Genomic DNA, 19,768 nt, shown 5'->3' on the forward strand with positions numbered 1-19,768 from the left:
TCAAACAATCATATGCACGATTATCAAACTCGTAAGTTAACTCGTACGAGTTTACGTTTCTAAACACAGCTTCCACGTTAACTCGACAGAAAACTTGTTTTGGTGTAAACTCGGCAGCATCAGGAGCGAACTCAGTCAACTCGCCCAAACTCATGAGTTTGCAACCAAGTTGGCATGTTCAAAGAGAAATTTTTTAAACCCAAAACAACAACAACAATAGTCGTTTGGTGTACGAGACTAGAAAAGAAGACAAAGAATTCATCGTGATTAGATTAGGGTTTCATCACATGATTGCCTCCTCACTGTGTCACTATTGCTCACTGCTCGTTGGGCCACCGCTTGCTCACCGCGTCATCGCTCGTCGCATCGTTGCTCGCTCACCACATAGTCGTTTGTGTCACTAAGGTTGTCTCCATTTCGTTCTTCTCCAGCTATGTATCGTGGGTCTTGTTCTCTTTTCCGAAAAGGTGGGTCCTTTTGTTGGTCAGCTACTGCACCGCACCATTTTGGAGAAAGGGATTAGGCGATATTTATTCATTAGATGCTTTGATGCAGCTTTCAGGAAAGGTAATATATATTATATATTAGGCTTTTTAATTAGGAATTAGGTCTTTTAATTAATTAGCATTTTTAATTTCATTTTTTAATTAAGAATTAGGGATTATTTTTAGTTATTTAATAATTGTATAATATGTTTTTTAATGTTGTAGTTCAAAACTGAAATTAGCAATCAATTTAAAGTATATTTGGGAATGAATCAAATTTAATTGAGAGCAGTCTAAGTATCCTATTTATTAAAAATAGAAGTAAAAATGCTCTTAAAATGGTTAGATATCTAGAGTACTTTGAATTGAACTTGTATTTGAATGGACTTATCTTCTTTAATTATTTTATTGTAATATTTGAATTAATATGTTATTTATAATATTTTTCATGGAAAGTAAACTCTTCCGAGTTTAGGAAGCTCTCATGAGTTTACATAAACTCTCAAGTTTGACAAACTTGATCATATGGTTTCTATCTATTAGTTTATCTAACTAAAATATATATGCACATAAAGAAAACAGAAAATTAAATGAAGACCATAGACCATCATTCATTAGAAAAATTATATGTTTACTTTAGATTATTGTTAAGATATTTTACGAAGTTTTAGATTTGACTCCTATTGTTTTTAATTCTATATATTGGTTGTATCTTGATTTTGTTAGTAGTATATCAATCCCTATTTCTTAGGGATTTGTTTCCTAGAATAGGCAGTAATTATTTCCAAATTTATCCAATTAATGTATGTATATATATATATATATATATATATATATATATATATATATAAGATGTATGTAATGAGACTAAATAAGAGAGAAATTATTTTCTGCTAAACTTGAGAGTTTTCAAAAGCCAAAGGGGGCCCATGTCTATTAAACAATGCAATTTCATACAAACAAAACAAATTCAAAATTGCCCAAAGCTTACCATGCGTCCACGAAATTCCGGAGACAGAACTCGATTTTTTACTGTAACATAGTTTCTGTCCTGAGAGAACAAAAAAATTGAGGACTCAATTCTATAAAACTTTATTTTCAATGCAAGATAAAATTAAAATGAAATAAATATTAATTCTACAATGCAACGCATTAATTGTGTCAATGAATACCTATCACTGCATCGCAAGCTCAACAAAGACAAGCGTACGTCAAAAAGCATGATATATAAGAATACCCATCACTACTTTTACTAGGTTCCGTACTAGTACAAGGTATTCAGTACTTAAGATTATCTTCAGATCAGAGCACATTCATTTTATACCACACAAATGTGCGTTGTTATGCTGAATGAATCAGAAAGTTTATACAAACTACACTCATTGAATTGGATGACAAGAAATAGGTGAGAACAAAAGTGGTTTGGTTGAAGAAATAGGTTGTAAAATAGTATAGTGAGTCCTACTATTTTAAAATTAGTTCCACTCTGTTTCTTTTACACCATAAACTCTAAATTAATTCCATCCTCTCTCCCCCTTCCATTTCATCTTAACCAGAGGGTAAGTGATCTATCTAAAATGGCTCAATACCTGAAGCAACACTTCTTTGATTACACTATTTCAAATGATCATAAGTGAACAATTATTTTTAACCAAATATCATTCAGGAATGAGCGATTTTACAGTTTTTATGCGCACAAACTACCTTGGATAGGAAGAATGTTTCGCTCAACTTATTTTGAAGAATTAATCAATCAGCTTCTAGATAGAGATTTTAAAAAGCAATTATTCTCTTTGAAACAATCTAATCCAAACAAGCTATTAGATGGATTCATCAGTTAATTGAACCTCTGCAATTTCTGATATATTGAAGCAAAGGAGCTGAGTAAAGTCTAAGTTACTAAGGTGTTTTGATTGTGTTTTCTTTTTTAGCTTATGAAAACTATTTTATAACAATTTTTTAAAACTAAATTTAGAAATAAGAACGGGAAGAAGATGAAACACTACAAGAAAGAAGACAAAAAATAGAAAACTGTAATTTAAAAAACTAAAACAGATCACATAAATTCTGCTTTAAAAAAATGAATAGAGTTTTTCTAAAACTATTTTCAAAAGTTACTTTTGTCAAACAAATTTTTTTTTTTCTGATTTTATAAACAAAAAATATTTTTCATAAATAGACAACAAACAAACCCCAGATTCGTAAAAACACTAGTGCTAAATCAATAGACCAGAATAACTTATACAATTATCTAAATAGATCACAACATACAATTTAAATTGTTACACTTGATGTGATAAGAGATAAGATATGCTATATTAATGACATTTACTGCTACAGAAGTAAAATACCCGTAAAACTTTTATTGTGGATGCATATGTTGATGGCCTTCCAATCCCTAGCTCCTCAAGCTTCTTAACCTATTAATATCATTTGGAAATCTTAAATGGAGAAAAGAAAAGATGAAGTGCAAAAGAAATGAACAGTCTGCCCTCCTTGACAGCACAAATCCTGTTATAAATTCAGGGTGAATATTATATGTTGCAACACGCCTATTTATTTTAAAGAATTGAAAATTATAAATCATAATATTGACATATTGAAAATTTTAACATATGCTTACGATGCAAATATAGGTCTCAACATGAAATCATGAACCAAATTCCTTTATCACGGGATTAAAATTATAACTTTCCTGTCAATGAGCAAATATTATAGTGTATAAAGTTTGACAAAGAGTTATTGACTATCGCTAACTATGTAATGGATAAAATTAACACAGTACTCTTGTGCTTGGAAAGAAGATGAAGGCAGAAAGCATAAAATTCTATGTACTACAGTCTTCAGTTCAGTCTTTAAATCGAAAGAAAAAAAAACAAAGAAGATGTATATCTGAAAAACTCTGATTCTGTTATTTCTTTTCTGTATTCTCAAAATGAATGTTACAATTAATGTAATACAATCATGAAGCTTGTAAGCCAAGATCTGATGTGGGACTAAACTCAAGAATACATAACAGAAATAGCCAATTTAGCAAATGTCATGTCACAGTTTTACAAGAGCAGAGGTCTTATTCAATTACTCTATTACTGAGGTTTGTGAAGAACTCGAAAGATTGAGTTTGTCCAGTAAAGAAGTAAAATGAGACTTATACAGTGCCTTTGAAAGAATATGAGCAATTTGAGCTGCAGCAGGCACATAGGTCACAATTAAGACTTCTTGAGAAATTTTTCTCTGACAAAGAGGATATCTAGCCCCATATGCCTTGTTCTTGAATGATGAACTGGATTTGACAATGACTTAAAGCAATTGTTTATCACAGTAAATTACTACAGTTGAGTTAGAATTGTCACTTATTTAAAATAGTTAACTTGCTAGAATTGGTTAACTTGTTTAAATCACTACTTTTCTGTATCTTGGATGCAAGGAACTCCTATAAATGAATAGATGATCCAAGAGATCATACACTCTCTCTTCAGCATTTTTTCCATATTTCTATCTCAAGAATCAAAGCATTTTTGTTTTCCACTTGCTGGTGCGTCTTTGGACATGAAGATCTAACAAGTTTGTTTACAGGTATTGAACCCAATGGTTGGTATCAACCCAATCGTTGCTTGAAAAGTACGTTTTATAAAATACAATCATGAAGCTTGTAAAGAAAGCTTCACTGTTGTAAGTGTAACTTAACTAAAATGATCACTATGCTTGTGGGACTAAACTCAGTAAGATGTAACAGAAATAACCACTTTACTAATGTAGCAAATGTCACTAGGTATTACAAAAACAGAGGTGTTATTCAATTACTCTGATAAAACAAAAGAAAAGCATAAGAATATAAAGTTCCAAGATCATTGAACCGAAGTAGGTATTACTTCAATTAAACGCAACTGGCAAAGCCACAAGCAAATATTCCCAGCTAATGGATTGATCAGAGTAATATGTTTCACAAAAATAAACATTGTCGTACCCGAGATGCCCAGATAATCAAAAAACAACCAAGAGTATGATAGAAAGAAACAAGGTCTTTTCAGAAGTTATTATACGCATCCCATTTGCTGCAACGATTGGCAAACCATTTGTTGTGTATTTGTCAAAACACAGAAAGAATGATAGAATCATATCATCATCATTCAACTTCTTGAAAATAACACATCAGCAAAGAAAAGTACATTTCTAAACCTACAAACACACAGTTCAATGGCTGTATTTAACACACTTCCTTGACAATAAAATGTAATCGCCATGCACAGAACCAATAAGAGATGAAAAGTCTTCACTTCATAGTTCAAGCCTTAGCAAATTGGGCCAGTTGGTTGATGACGTGGTATTAAAACCTATGGCCGAGTCATCTAAAGTTTGATTTTTTGTCAACCCATTCTCTAATAAACTGTTGATTCTCTATACAAGACTTGTGTATAGCCTTGTCTTGTCAGAATTATCCAATATTAGGCTTTTTCTACATGCAACAAAAGCAGTACCAGCTTAAAGCAGCATAAAATGTTTTCTGTTTTTATTTCCAATTTTTACTTTTAATTACAAAAGTGTCACTTTTTTCTGTTTTCAAAGATTCATATGAGAAACAACGAAAACAGCATTTTATTGTTTTCATACTTCCCTGTAGAAATAATATTTTAAAAAAATAAAGCAAATAAAGAGTCATGTTTATAACGAAAAGCAAAGAAAGAATACCAACATTTTCTAAAGTAAAGAGGCCCCTAAAGTATACAGTACTCCACCACTCCTTTAATATTAATGACAAAAACAAGATGCCTTACCAATGATGCTTCAGAGTACCGTGGTGGTGGTTGTGTGTGGTGCTCACAAGGTTCAGTTTGAACCACGCATAGAGGATCCCCTGTCTACAAAATAGAAGTTAATGAAGAGTTGTGTTATAAAGGACACAAATCGTGAGTAATTATGCAAGACATATACAAAAAATAAGTCAACAATAAGTCTCATTCTGCTAAAGGCATATGTCCAGGTCCTGTGGAATAATATGACTATCAGTATAATAAAATGGAATTCACAAAAAAAAAAAAACAAAAGGATGCATAGCAAACCAAGCCTAAGAAAAAGTGAGAGCAATTAACAAAGTTAAAAGGGCTATTTTAGAGACATGGAAACATTCTTGAGCCACCATCTAAAATGTTTTACTTATACATGGCTACAATTGAATAGGCAAATGTTGATTTGTAATCTAATAGTCTTAAGCCTTATGTGTTATTCATATTATTCTATAATGCTCCCTCTGTATTTTACTTTACGCATCACAGAAATAATAGAATATTACATCCTTTTATTCTGGTTTTATATTTTCTATAAGATGGTATCTAGAGATTTCCACCATATAATTTTTTAACCTTGGCTATTCCTTTTCATCCGTCGCTACTGCTAATCCCACCACTTTCACACCTTATTCCATTCCCACTTCCCTTGCTGAAAAACTTGATGACTCTAACTATTTTCACTGGTGTTAACAAGTTGAACCCGTTATTAAATTGCATCAACTTCAGTCATTCATTGCTATTCCTACAATTCCTCTGTGATATCCCTCTTTGATCAAGATCATGCTGATTGTGAGTCCCGCATATAAATCCTGGGAAATTCAGGATCAAATGCTTCTTACATGGCTTTAATCAACATAAATGAAGTTGATTCTCTCTCACATTATTGGTTCGGTAAACTCCGACAAGGTTTAGGACACAATTCATGAGTAATTTAATATTCTAACAAAAGCACGTGCTTGACAACTATATATTGATACTCATTGTGTATCTCTCAATGACAAGATGATGGAAGATTCTTTGTCTCACATCAAAACTATTGTTGACGAATTTGCAGGTGTATATATTTTGTAACAAGCATGGCAAAATATAACATATATACTTCAGCTTGAGAGAGGGGAGTTAAAATAGCATATTGTATGCATGGTTATAACCTTTTTTGTTATTTTAAAAGCAAGAATGCAATAGCATCACTATGTTAGGTTGGCACCTCAGACAACATCAATCATCTCCAGCATACTTGGATATTATTAATCTTATACATATGATGGGGGCCAAACCAAACCCATCAATAAAAGCAAAACAACCTTAGAAAAAGGTAAATGATATATGTCCCTAAAGAAATCAGTATTAAGAAAAGAAGGCACATGTTAACACTTGTAAAATAGTCATTTGCTGCAATTAGGGATTTCAGTTGTATTTATGATTAATTCCATTTGTGTTCTAACTTATTATCATAAATAGTACACACATGTACCTTCTCTGGCACAATATTCAGATATTTTTCTTCTCAATAGGAATAAGCTCTCAGGAATTTATTTTTATCCAACAAGAGAAAACAATAATAAAGAAAATAGAAGATATTATTATTATTATTATTAATATTATTATAAGGGTACAGGTGGGTCTATCTGTACGTCAATCAAAGCCCCCTCCCCTTATTAGAGAAAACAAATGACAAAGCAAACCATAAGGAAACCAGAAACAGCAACCTATCTAAATAAACAGAAATGGCAGACTGTCATATGAAGAAAACATCAAATGGTTTCTGTAGTATAAATTATATCTTGAGATTTCAGAAATATTTACCTTGAGAGAACTTAGTATTCCAAATGTTTGATCAGGGCTGGATTCATCACGGTCTTTATCTTCAACATCCTAGAAGGGAGGATAAACCACACGTAAGTCAGGAAAACAAATCAGTTATAGCTTCCTAGTCATATAAAGGCACATGAAGACCTAAAGGGTAGCTATCTCACAAACAAAACCAGTTTTGGGCAGCTTTCATGTTGACCTAAAGGGTAGCTATCTCACAAAAACATATATGGAACACCCAGCAAAAGAATGAAACAAAAATTCTGCGTCAAGTGAGAGCCACTAAAAATAATAAAGATTTGAATCAAATTTGACCAATATTTCAGTCCCTTTTACCCAGTAAAGCATACTGTTGTAAGAAGGATATTAAATGCATTACTAGAAGTTAGTAGAATATTAAATATATTACTAGAAGCTAATAGAAGATTCTAGAGATCTCCTTGTAATTATTACTTTAGGGTTAGAGTTCTATATATAGAGACTAATGTACTGATTCAAATAAACCAATTGAATAAAAATCTTTTTTCTTTTATATTAATTCTTTCTAGTCATACAAATTAGAACCACAAGGATATTCATTCAGAATTTTATACATCTTTTGGGATGAGGAAACTCTTAAGTAACCTCTGCATGCATTATAGCAAACCAGACAAAAAGTCTTTCCGAAACATTTTATGCTCAATTTTATGAGACCTTGTTCAGCATCGAAACGGGATATTAACCCGTAAGAAGAAAACACATTCCAAGTCCAGTAACTTTAAGAATTTAATTTTACAAAAAGCACTATTTTGTAAATCCAATTGCAAATTTGCAATATATTTTATCACAGCAGCAAGTAACTTGCACAAAACTCAAGACAATACTAATAGTAAAAATAATAAGAATTTAGTTGATTGAAAATAACCATAATCATGAACACAAAAAATAAAGTCATCTCATTTGCTATACTGTCAACATCACTACATGAATAGTTACAGATAGTATGCTACCAACATCAATTATTTGTTGGAACCAACCATACCGTATAAACTGCCTGATACCCAGGAAACTCAACCATTGAACTCGTAGTACGTAATACAATAGACTCATCACCATTTCCAATATCAAGATGTATCTGGAATCAAAAAAACGTCATGAAAATGTCTGGTCAAACATAACAATGCCGGAAGAAGCAGATGAATATCTGAACACAAATGTAATTTTAACAAAGAAATTTTTCATGTTCTTTCCGTAAAACACAAAAAGAATATACCATCAGTAAACATGGAATAAATGAAGTTACCATGAATAACTAACATCTCTAACAAATTAATGTGCCATACAACAGAGCAAACAGATCCTATCAAGCTATCTTTTAAATGGTGAGATTATTATGGTGAAGAGCATCCAGAACTCCAAAAATTTGTCATTCATGCATTGACTTAGACATGTAGCTCCTTCACATGTGAACAGAATTAGAGTTCCTTTGAGATGATAAGTTAATATTAAAATATATCTCTAGAATAGAATTACCGGTCTACTACTTGCCTATCATATTTGTCTTTACATTTGTTTATGTACACACAGATAATAAATAGGCTAAAGCAATACCAATGAATGATGTTTTTATTATGGCTAATTCAAAATTAGCTAAGAAGAAGCAAATAAGAAAACCAGTTTAAATTAATATTGATGATTATTCATCCAATGATGAGTGGATTATGGAAGATGAGAAAAATGAAGCATTAGGATTGGATGTAGACAACTTGGATTTTGGATGAAAACTTGGTTCCAGTCCAACTTGGATGAAACACTACATCAACAGGATTTTGACAATACTGATTTGAATGGTGAAGATGGAAATGGAGTTGAAGGTCTCTATGGAGATTATGATTTTAACTTACAAGATTATTTGCTTTAGATGGATTATTATTTTGTAACTAGGATAGAATTCCTTTTGGAAATAGGATGGAGCTATTAGATTACTGTTCTGTAACAAGGAAGGAGTTACTCCTCTATAACTAGGATGTTGTGTTTACACCTAATGATTTATTGTTTTATACATTTATTATATTATTTTTGTCATATTGAATTGAAGTTCAATTATGAGTTGAGTGAGATATAAGGATTTTGTGTGCACATATGAATTTCATAAAATTTACAGGATCCTCCGGTCTGTGTTATGATCTCCTAATTTACAATCCATATTACCCTTTCCGATCTCATGTAAGATCTTGATTTTGACCACCTTTCTTCCAATGCATGTTTGACCTTTATCACCTTGGTTCTAGTTTCACTCTTTGTTCTGCTTTCTTGATAAGAGGTATCTCTATCCTTTTCTTATAATTTCATTAACCTTCCAATAAAGCAAAAAAGTAGCACAATTTTGAATTCTAAATTAATCTAAGTGAATACTCTAGGAACAAATTATAAAACTAATGGCTAGTTTATTATGCAGTTTAAGGTCCGTGCAAATATACAATATATCAAGGATATTCAGTAGTCTAACCTGCTCAATGACAGCAGGTTCCATTTGACATGAAACTGTTCGTGACCAAATAAGTGTGTAGAGCTTCAAAGATTCTTCATCAAGTATCCCAGCAAGCATTGCTAAAAAAACATCAACAATTAATATTACCAGCAGTCACCTCAGTACACCATTCAAGTAAAATATTCACAAAAGAAGCATATGTTGTAATACATGGCAACGTGCGTATGTCGGTTGGTCTAATAGCTTCATGGGCCTCTTGTGCATTTTTCACCTTTTTAAAATATTTCGGAGCACTTTGTGCCGCAAAATCTTGTCCATACCTGATACAGTAAATTCTAATTCATGCACATGAAAAACAATAAAAATATTTTCTATGGCTTGGTTTTACTTCTGTTGTTTTAAGAGCATAAGGTCTGTTTGGATCAGGGTTCCCATAAGCATTCATTGGGGAAAAAGTAATTGGAAAAAAAAAATCAGATTTTGTAAAAGCTAATATGAGGTAATTTCTACAAAAGTGCTCATGGAGAAGTATATTTCACTTTTTTCCTCTTTTCTTCTCCTAGAAATGCTTATAGAAAGGTTTATCCAAAGACGTCCATATTATATTCCCACCTCACCTTCTCCTTCCTTTCAAAGTAAAACTCACTAATCAATTTTTTTTTAAAACTATATAATGTTATAGTATACACTAGAATCATTGTATCTGTAAGGCTTAAATCCCGTCTTATATCTGTGATAAGTCAAATAGCTAGTAATGGGGTCACTCGGGTCGCATAGATACATCTATAATACAAACTCAGTAGTAATAATGAAACTCTGATAGCTAATACATGAATAAAAGTGGTTTGGAGAAATGAAGATTACCTTTCAATGATCAGCGAGCGTATATTAGCAACAGCTTCGTCAGAAATCTAAGTAAATTCAAGGCAAGTTGTTAACAGAACTAAACAAGATTACTGGGTTCACAGAAAGAAACTCTAAACATGTCATCCACATGGCAAACAGTAAAAAATAAAAATTGTTATAGGAAAATCATGGGTGATTGGTGATCACTTTTAGACAGACAAGACTCATGACATGATTGACACAAAAGAGAAATGTGGGTGGGAGGGAAGGGGATACAACATACAAGAATATTTGGAGATGGCACAATCAGCTTTTGTGGACAAATTAATCATATTTATGCAACCAAAGAGATACCTACATGGAATCCGTCAGTTCTTATGTATGTTATCAGACCCACTGCTACACCATCAGAGAGTTCAACTCCTTCGTAGAGCTTCTGTGCAAGCTGCACTTGAAAGGCATTTCATATTAATGATAAAAATAAGTCTAGTAGGTTTTGAAATTTAAATATTAATTCAACATACATGAATAAACATGGAAATATTAGGCATGAATAAAAATTCTAGTACCTTCATTGTGTAACTTGCCGTGAAATGCAACTTGTTTGCAGCATCTTGCTGAAGTGTTGACGTTATGTAAGGTGTTGGAGGATTTCTTCGAGTTTTGCTTTTCTTCAAGCAAACAACATGAAAATTGGCTGAGTTTATATTGCTTTGAATATGTCTTGCCTCAATATCAGAAGTAATTGAAAACTGATTCAACTTTTTTGAATCAAAATGGGTCAAGCGAGCGGGAAAAGTAAAGTTCTTGTTTGATCCCGAATCCTTCTTTTTCAATTGAACCTCCACAGTCCAATATTCCTTCGGTTTAAATTCATCAATTTCCATTTCTCTATCACATATAAGAGCAAGTGCAGCAGATTGAACTCTTCCAGCTGACTGACAACCAGGTAACTTCCTCCATAGTAGAGGAGAAATGTTAAACCCAATCAAGTAATCAAGAGCCCGCCGAGCAAGGTAAGCTTGAACTAAATTTATGTCAATCTGTCGCGGTGTTTGTAGGGCACCTTTTATAGATTTTTCAGTTATTTCATGAAAGACTACTCGTGCTAAGGATATGTTATCATGTAGAGCACCCTGTTGTTGTAACATCTCAATAATGTGCCAAGCAATAGCCTCCCCCTCTCGATCAGGATCTGATGCAAGAATAAGGTTTTCTGCTCTGCCAAATAACATAAAATGAATTAAGCAAGATACATGTTGTCAACTGCCTATAATGCAAACATACTTCAAAATTGGCATCATATATATGCATTTTACCATAGTGGATACCCAAAATTGGCTGCCTTGGTTGTTATCTTCAAAATCTTTTGATATAAATTATTTTATTTAGATAGTGTTGGAAGTCTCACATCAACTACACATGAGGCCAATTCACAATATATAAGTGGGTGCAATCATCACCTTACAAGCCGGTTTTATGGGGTTGAGTTAGACTTAAAGCCCACTTCTAACATGGTATCAAAGCCAAGTTAGAGTCTATCCTAGCAAACTTTCTTAGACATTCTATTCCATCCATTATCGGACCGCTAACGGACCACCTACTAATTTCTAGTCCCACGCACGAGATGAATATACCTCGGCGTGAGTAGGGTGTGTTGGAAGTCCCACATCGACTAGAGATAAGGTCAATTCATAATATATAAGTGGGTGCAATCCTCACCTTACAAGACGATTTTGTGGAGTTGAGTTAAGCTTAAAACTCACTTCTAACAAATAGTAAAATGATAATTATCATAAGTTGAATAGAATATTTTTATTTTGATAATAATTGTCCGAAATTGAAGTATGTTGTTGATAGTTAAATCATATTAACAGTCAATCAATGTATTGTAGGAAGTAGTTATTTTAAAACGTGTATTGCAAGTTGTGAATTATATTTACATTTATTATCTTTTAAACCTCCAGCTTGTAAATTGACAATTGCCAGATGAGTTAATCACTCAAGCAAATTCAAAAGTATTTTGTTCATTTCTTATTCACATGGTATCAAAGCTCCCAATTTGAGGGAACCCTACTTCCAAAACCAACTTTTTGTAAAAACCTTGGCAGGGCATTTTGAGAGAGCAAGAGACCCTGAAAACGTAACTAGGCACTATGTGCTGTCAAGTTCTGCTAAAAGAGGAATTTTATATAGAAGAAATGGGAATTGAACTAATATGATGCCAATTATGCAATGTCCATTATTTAACTGAACCTTTACAAGGCACTGTAATTTCACCAAAGAAATCTAGTAACTATGACGATAAAAAGCATATTGTAGTTACCAGTTCTGTGCTAAAGCTGAGATTCAGACTATGGCTCAAGGCATTTGTGCATAACATTGGCTCAAGATTATGTTAGAAGATTTGAAGATTATATGGAATGGACTAGCGAAGGTTTATGTAATTAGTCAGAAATCATAACTCAATCTTTCTTAACATGATCAAACTAAACATATTCAGGTGGACGGGCATTATCAAAGAAAAACTCAACTGGGGAATGATTTGCATTTTCTATATACACTCCCAAGAACAACTTCTGGATATAATAAAGACAAAGCATAACAGCCCCATTTTTGAAAGAATAGTATCCAAGCAGGAAATGGAGAATGCCCACTAACCAGCTTGAAGGGGAGTATAGAAAATTGAAATAACAGTGCGAAGCATAAATCATATTAGTAGACAATCATACTCAGTCCAATGTATCATAGGAAATATGTACCATAGAAAGTACTGTAATTTTAAATTTTTACTGACTTTTGAATTGTATTTGCCGTTATTATCTTGCAATCCTCCTGCCTATAAATTGAAATATTGCTACTGCCGGGTGACTTAAAAACACAAGCCCATTTAGAAAATACTCTTCATTTCTTATTTTTTACAATGATTATGCTTTTCTAACACAATGATGATAGTAAATCAATCAAACTAATAAAATCTAGGGAATGTATAACAATGATTATATTTTACTCAAGATGTGTTGTGCCCGTATCTTCATTTAAAAAGAAAAACTGTCGTATTTATATACTATATTGTACCAAATACACATACCCACACCCACTCCCATGCAGCACAGTCAGCATATGCATTAAAAGATGGAATGGAAACAAAACCACAAGTAATAATGACACATCTGCATTACTCTAGTAACATCATATTGAAAAGACACCAAGATTAGCTCCAAAAAGATTTAACAAAATTGTAATACCAAAACACACACCCCAATAAAATTATACTAGTATAACCATCCACTGCTGCCAAAAGCAAAACCAAGTGGGATGAGGGATGGGGAAATGTACCCGCTCAAAGCAACCTTGATGCTCTTCAGATGAGTCCAGGCAGGTGCCGGAACCTCCCACACCATGCTAAAATCTTCATCCGGTCGAACGGACCCAGACCTGGCTGCCAAGTCTCTCACATGACCATAGCTAGGCAAGACCTCATACATATCACCAAGGTATCCCTTAATAACCTTTGCCTTTGTTACAGACTCCACAACCACCACAGACTTTCCAGAGGGAGGAAACAATGGCTTGTGCGTAAAATTCCACAACGGTTTCGCCTCTTCAATAAGACTAGAATTCCCCTTTTTCTTATTCAACTCATCCTTCACAGAGGCAGAATTATCCACTATTTCTTCAATTGCACTGTCAACTGAACTCTTCTGAATAACCACAGTATCAGTGTCATTCTTGGATGTACAAACACAGGACAAAAATATGATATACAAAATCATCTAAAAATAACAAAAAAAACATAAATCACGAGAAATAATGTTTTAAAAGTAAGCACTGGTCACAGACATAATAAATACTAAAAGCTATCCAAATTATTATAGTGTTTTGATTTGTACTGGTACAAAACAAAATTCTAAACAATCTATATATAACAATACAACAAAAATTATTCAAAGTGACCATGCAGTAAATTTCTAAGACAATGAACATAAGAAAATAAACAAGTAAAATGTATTAAGTTTCTCCAAAGGGATAAAATAAACTTATAATTTCAACTTTTACAAGAGCATTCTGATTTAAGTTCTCAAAAGCTACCAATTTTAACCAAACCATAAGCCACAACACAATAAATTAAAAGTGGGATAAGATCAAGGTTCTAATTGGATAAACTTTTTTATAAGCACTTACAAAGAAGAAAAATAAATAAAGCAAGTTCCTGCCATAGATTAAAATAAACTTATGCACAAGTTAAAATCGGTTTTATGAATAAACTTATCTCGTTTTTTCCCTTTCCTATTTTCTTCTCCTGCGAACGTCAATGCCATTACTTCAATAACGTGCATTACTGTGTTCTTATTTGAAAACTAGTAGCTAACTACCCATTACTAACCTTTGAATCCTTCTCCTAAGACATCAGGTATAAAATGAATTATGTTTCTCATATAATCTAAAGCCAAATAATACGCTTCAGCTTCAATAAGAGCTCTCGCATGTAACTTCTCCATTTATTTTAAGTTATACATAAAGTAATTTAAATTTACAAAAATAAAACTTCATTTTTTATTATCTTTTTATTCAACTGCATAAATTAATTACAGCTATATCTAATTTAGTTTTTCTTTTGATTTTCTTCTTGTATGAGTACACTTGTCAGTGTCCATACTGACATTACTTCAGTACCAGTTCAGTAGGAGGTATCGTTATTTCCTTAATTGAAAAGGTTCAATTGCTAACCTTGGAAACCTTCTTCCTCTTCAATTTGGTAGATTTTCCAGAAACTTCTGCAGCACACTCCTCATGCGCCGAATTGCTGGCAGCAGACACCTTCTTTTTCGGCGAAGGTTTCTTCTTCACGGTTTTCTTCTTTGCAGTTTTCGCAACATCTTTTCCACTCGCACCGTCGCTTATTACACTCCCGTCCTTCTCCTTTCCGCGAACGACGACAGCCTTCACCCGTTTCCCTTGCTTTCCATTATCTGCCACGCTCGTCGAGAATCCCTTCGAGAAGAGCCCATGGTCAAACGGCGTCGTGCAGTTCGCGGCGAACGGAAAACTAAAATAGTCACCAAACAACGCCGTGGACTTCACTGCGAAAGAACGGACGGGACTCCTCTTTGCGGTCACGCTGCGAGGGAACAGTACACACGTTCGACGACATTGGAAGGTGGTGCCGGTGATGGTTGATGAGGCGTGTGGTGAGAGCGCGTATGTCGGAGGCTGCAGCGCCCTGAACTGCAACTGCGATGCGACGCCCAACCGAAACACAATCACGTTATTGCCACGATAACAAGATAAATTTAAAAAAAAAAATAAGGGAATAAGAGAGAGAGAGAGAGAGAGAGAGAGAGAGAGAGAGTGAGTGACCATGAAGTGACGAAACGAGAGAGTGTGAGAGGAAGGAACTGAGGTTGAGGTGGAGAAGAAGGTTCTGTGAAGTTGAATCATTGTAGTGGTGTGTTCATTTCATAGATGGTGATGAGTGAAGGGAGGGTTTTGTTGAATAAAGAAGAGGGTTTAAGAGTAACGGCAAAAAAATGGCGCTGTCTCTGCTAGTGATAAAAGCTGCATCGGTTTGGATATGTATATGGAAGGAGACTAACCGGGCTGGGCCAATTTTTTCTAATGAGCATTTCTTCATGCACCCCATTTTTTCTCCCTATAACTCCATAAAATATTTTTACCCTGTGAATAAAAATATATAAAAATTCTAAGTTTCTTTCCTCTTTCTTGACACGTCGTCTTTTTTGACCTTCATGTTGCTATCTTCATCATCTTCCTCGCTCATCACCAATTTTATATTCATAGAAATATTTTTGGATTGGTCAATTCGGAATGCACCTCTGAATTTGGGAGTGTATACCTGATTATCCAATCCGATATACTCCCAAATTTAGTAATGTACATAAATTGATAAATCCAAAGGTGTGATAACTCAACTTCTATACTCTCATATTGACTTATCACACTTCCTTGGCATCTTTGTTTCTTTTATCTTTCAATTTTAGCTTAGATTTGTAATTTTTATGAAATTTTAGGAGTTGCAACTTCGCCCATTGTCATTCATTCACACCCAATGCATTTTTTAACATTGCTCCCTGACTTGGTATTGCTCAACGCCATTTATTGGCACCCAACACAGATAAAGGGGGTTTCTCTTTGTCACATTGGAGCCCGGCTCTCCAAAGTGGCTCCTAGTGTTGTATAAAAAACACTGATTTTCCAACACTGACCTTTTGCTAACTATTTTGATCATAACTTTTTTTATAGGTGTCCAAATGAGTTGATCCTATTTTCATTTGATTCTACACTCAAAGAGCTTTAATTTGTGTGGTAGAACATATTCTTTTGAGTTTTGTACGAGATGTAGTTTAATTTACAAAATCGCATAAATAAAAAAGGATTGGTTGCTATCATTATTTTAGTTTTTCTTGTTAGTAAAGGTAGTTTTGTAATTTCGTAGGATTTATTTTCATTCCTCTTAGACTTGTATTGTGGGCTTAAGAGGGAAAGGCCTGGTAGACAACTTTTTTCGCCTAAACTATCCCAAACAAACTAAATTAATCACCCTTACTAATGTAGTATAAGGATCAACTCATGTTAGTCTAAGGATAGGGCCAATGCAATGAGTGGATTGAATGCAAGATACATATTTTTTTTTTGGATTTTTAAAAGCATAAAAATAGACAATGAAACTAAAATAAAGGCAATTGCAATGTGCTAAGCTAACGAAACTAACTCATTTAAAATGTTGGATTATCACACATTTTAATTTGAACAAATGGAAACAACTTGAGGCTATAAATTAACTCCACAAACTAAACTAGACTACTTTAACAATGTGCAACATAAAACTTAACATTTTTCAGGGCTATGAATGAAATCTTATGCAAAAAATTATGGTTGTGCAAAGAATTGAGAGAAACATAACATTAATTGACCAACTACTATGCAACCTAGAGCTAAAATGATGCAAGAACTGATTCTAAAATTGTAGCCCAAAATAAATAATAGGCATTCTTAACAAAGAGATAAAACAAGAATTAAAATGAGGAAATGATTAAACATCAAATGCTCTAATTGGTGCTTGCAAAAACAAAGGAACAATGTTCAACACCACTAAATGACACATATCAAGTGAAGAAAATTATATTTTGGAAGCAAAAACAAAACAACACCAATTAAAGCTTCTTAAACCAATACTATAAACCAAAGGATTGAATGAAAATGATACTTTAATAACCATGAAAATTGTGAACTAAAAAAAAACCTATCTCAAAATTAAAATTGAACCATAACATAGAATGAAAAGTGCAGCAAATAGCATAATAAAACAATGTAGAACCAGTGGCAATTGAAATGGTTTAGAAATTAACACTATAGTGGAGTTCATTGTGCAAGATCAATCATTCATCTCAGCACCAATATAAAAGAAATATATGAAACTAGATTGCAACATTCAGAATGGTACCAATATGGAATCTAAATGAAATGCCACTCTTTTACAGGAAAATAATAGAAAAAGGTATCAATTGGCTGAGCCACGCCAATCCAACTTAACCACAACAGTTAAAAACACAAAACACATTCATAAGTCTTTTTGCTAAGCCAAAAGAACGTTGCTAAGCCACAAACTTGGAAGTGGACCAATGGTGGGGAGAAATCAATGAACCCAATGACAGAGGTATCTCAGCACTGATCCAAACTTTGGGCTAAGCACAAATAAAAGGGAGATCTAGTACATGAAGATTGTGTGACTGAGCCTGGGAAAACTGGTTGAGCATCGCCCATACCAGGCTATAAAACAGTGACCCCTCCCCTTGCTGGAGAGACAGATATGTAGAGAATAATGTCTATCTTCTACTCTTTCTTACTAAAAGATCAGTAGATGAATTGTATAGGTGAAAAGAGGGATGGATTGTTTTTATAGGAGAATATCAATGCTCACCATGAGTGGCTAAAACCTCAAAGAGGTAAGGTTGTTTGTAATTGAATTCTCTTTCTTTTATAATAAATTTCCTTTCTGATTTATCTCTTCTTGCTTAAAATCATTGGTTGCATGTTGTTTAGATTAATTGTGATAATTTTAACTAGTTCAAACTAAGTTCGAAAAGTAGTTTGAATTGTGGTCCAACAAGCTTCTTGTACCTATACTGGTGCTAAAACTAGTATCTAGAGGGTATGCTAGGCAGGGAAAGGCTCGAGCAGTAATGCAGGGGTTTATTCTTCCAAGAGTTGAGAGATCACCTTGGGTTTAAATTCCCTAGGTTCTAGATAACATGGATGCATCTAGATCTACCTAAGAAGAGTGCTTCCAAAGCAATAATCTTGAAGAAGTTTTAGACAAAGGAAGGAAAATTACAATATGAAGTAAAAGGGAAGACAAAAGCAATCAACCTTGTCCTCTAATCCATCATTCAACTATCATCATCTCTAATTAAAAGTCAATCTCTAAATGTGTAATGATTATGATCTAATTATTGATAAACCTTTGCAAGTCCCTGTGGAGACGACTTTCAACTACAATACAACAATACACTTGTTGTACAAAGATTTGACAATAAAGCATCATCAGTTTTTTTTTTACTTTCTTCTCTTTTTTTAATTATCGTTTTCGGTTGTGCTGCAATTTGATATTTATGCTCAGTTCCAGATTCCAATTTTCTATTTCAATGTTGTTTACATTACTTTTACAATGCACTAATTTACATTTATGCAACAAACCATTTACATTGCAATTGATGTTTTAGTTTCATTTAACGTTTATTTCATTTACATTCTGTTAACCAATCTTATTCACTGCATTTTAATTTTAGTTATTAAATCTAGAATTTAATGCTTTCAATTTCTTGTTTGTCTTTTCATATTTTCTTTTAGACTTAATGCAATCCCCCAACCATAAAAGAAAGTAAATAAATTTGAATCAATGCTCACATGACATTGTTCGTTGGGCTAACCTATGTTAACCTTTATACTAAATTAGTTAAGGGGGAAACTTAGTTTTTATTTTATGAGGCTTGTATGACAAAAAGCCCTCTTTCAAAATGGTGTCATTGTTAGGGAATGCCATCGAGTCTCATTGATTGATTTTCTTTCTTTTGTTTGTATATAATGTCTTTCCCTTTAAATAATCAGTTTACATTTAAAAGTTATTATGAGTTTCATCATGTTCAACAATAAAATTTTAACATGCATTTTGATCATTATGAGTTGCAATTTTCTAAACCATAATATGGAAAATCATTCCAACCATATTTTAAGCAGCCTTTATAGCCTTGTGAGTCACAATTTTTCTAGTAGCTACCACAACTTTATGAGCTTTATATAATCACTTTGATGAGCCACATTTTGAGTCACTGCCACAATCATATTTT

The 19,768-nt window shown here is 33.2% G+C and overlaps 1 protein-coding gene across 3 annotated transcripts in view; it reads right to left on the bottom strand.

Annotated features, from left to right (window-relative positions):
- The window catches only part of LOC114178510 (DNA topoisomerase 1), a 36,032-nt gene extending 20,095 nt beyond the window's left edge, over positions 1-15,937 (bottom strand). Inside the window, exons 1-13 of one of the 3 annotated variants that reach the window (XM_028064458.1) lie at positions 15,762-15,937; positions 15,132-15,629; positions 13,740-14,104; positions 10,970-11,621; positions 10,759-10,845; positions 10,419-10,465; positions 9,765-9,874; positions 9,573-9,673; positions 8,106-8,198; positions 7,079-7,147; positions 5,261-5,344; positions 2,837-2,905; positions 1,477-1,536 (exon numbers count right to left, since the gene is read on the bottom strand). In XM_028064458.1, the coding sequence (XP_027920259.1) occupies positions 1,477-1,536; positions 2,837-2,905; positions 5,261-5,344; positions 7,079-7,147; positions 8,106-8,198; positions 9,573-9,673; positions 9,765-9,874; positions 10,419-10,465; positions 10,759-10,845; positions 10,970-11,621; positions 13,740-14,104; positions 15,132-15,629; positions 15,762-15,842 (2,316 nt within the window). In that variant the 5' untranslated portion in view covers positions 15,843-15,937. Of the gene's footprint in view, positions 1-1,476; positions 1,537-2,836; positions 2,906-5,260; positions 5,345-7,078; positions 7,148-8,105; positions 8,199-9,572; positions 9,674-9,764; positions 9,875-10,418; positions 10,466-10,758; positions 10,846-10,969; positions 11,622-13,739; positions 14,105-15,131; positions 15,636-15,761 lie in introns of all 3 variants that reach the window. The other 2 variants (XM_028064455.1, XM_028064454.1) reach the window with 2 other exon arrangements.
- Between the last annotated feature and the right edge of the window lie 3,831 nt (positions 15,938-19,768).

The sequence above is a fragment of the Vigna unguiculata genome, chromosome 3 (genome assembly GCF_004118075.2).
Source record: "Vigna unguiculata cultivar IT97K-499-35 chromosome 3, ASM411807v1, whole genome shotgun sequence".
NCBI lineage: Eukaryota > Viridiplantae > Streptophyta > Magnoliopsida > Fabales > Fabaceae > Vigna > Vigna unguiculata.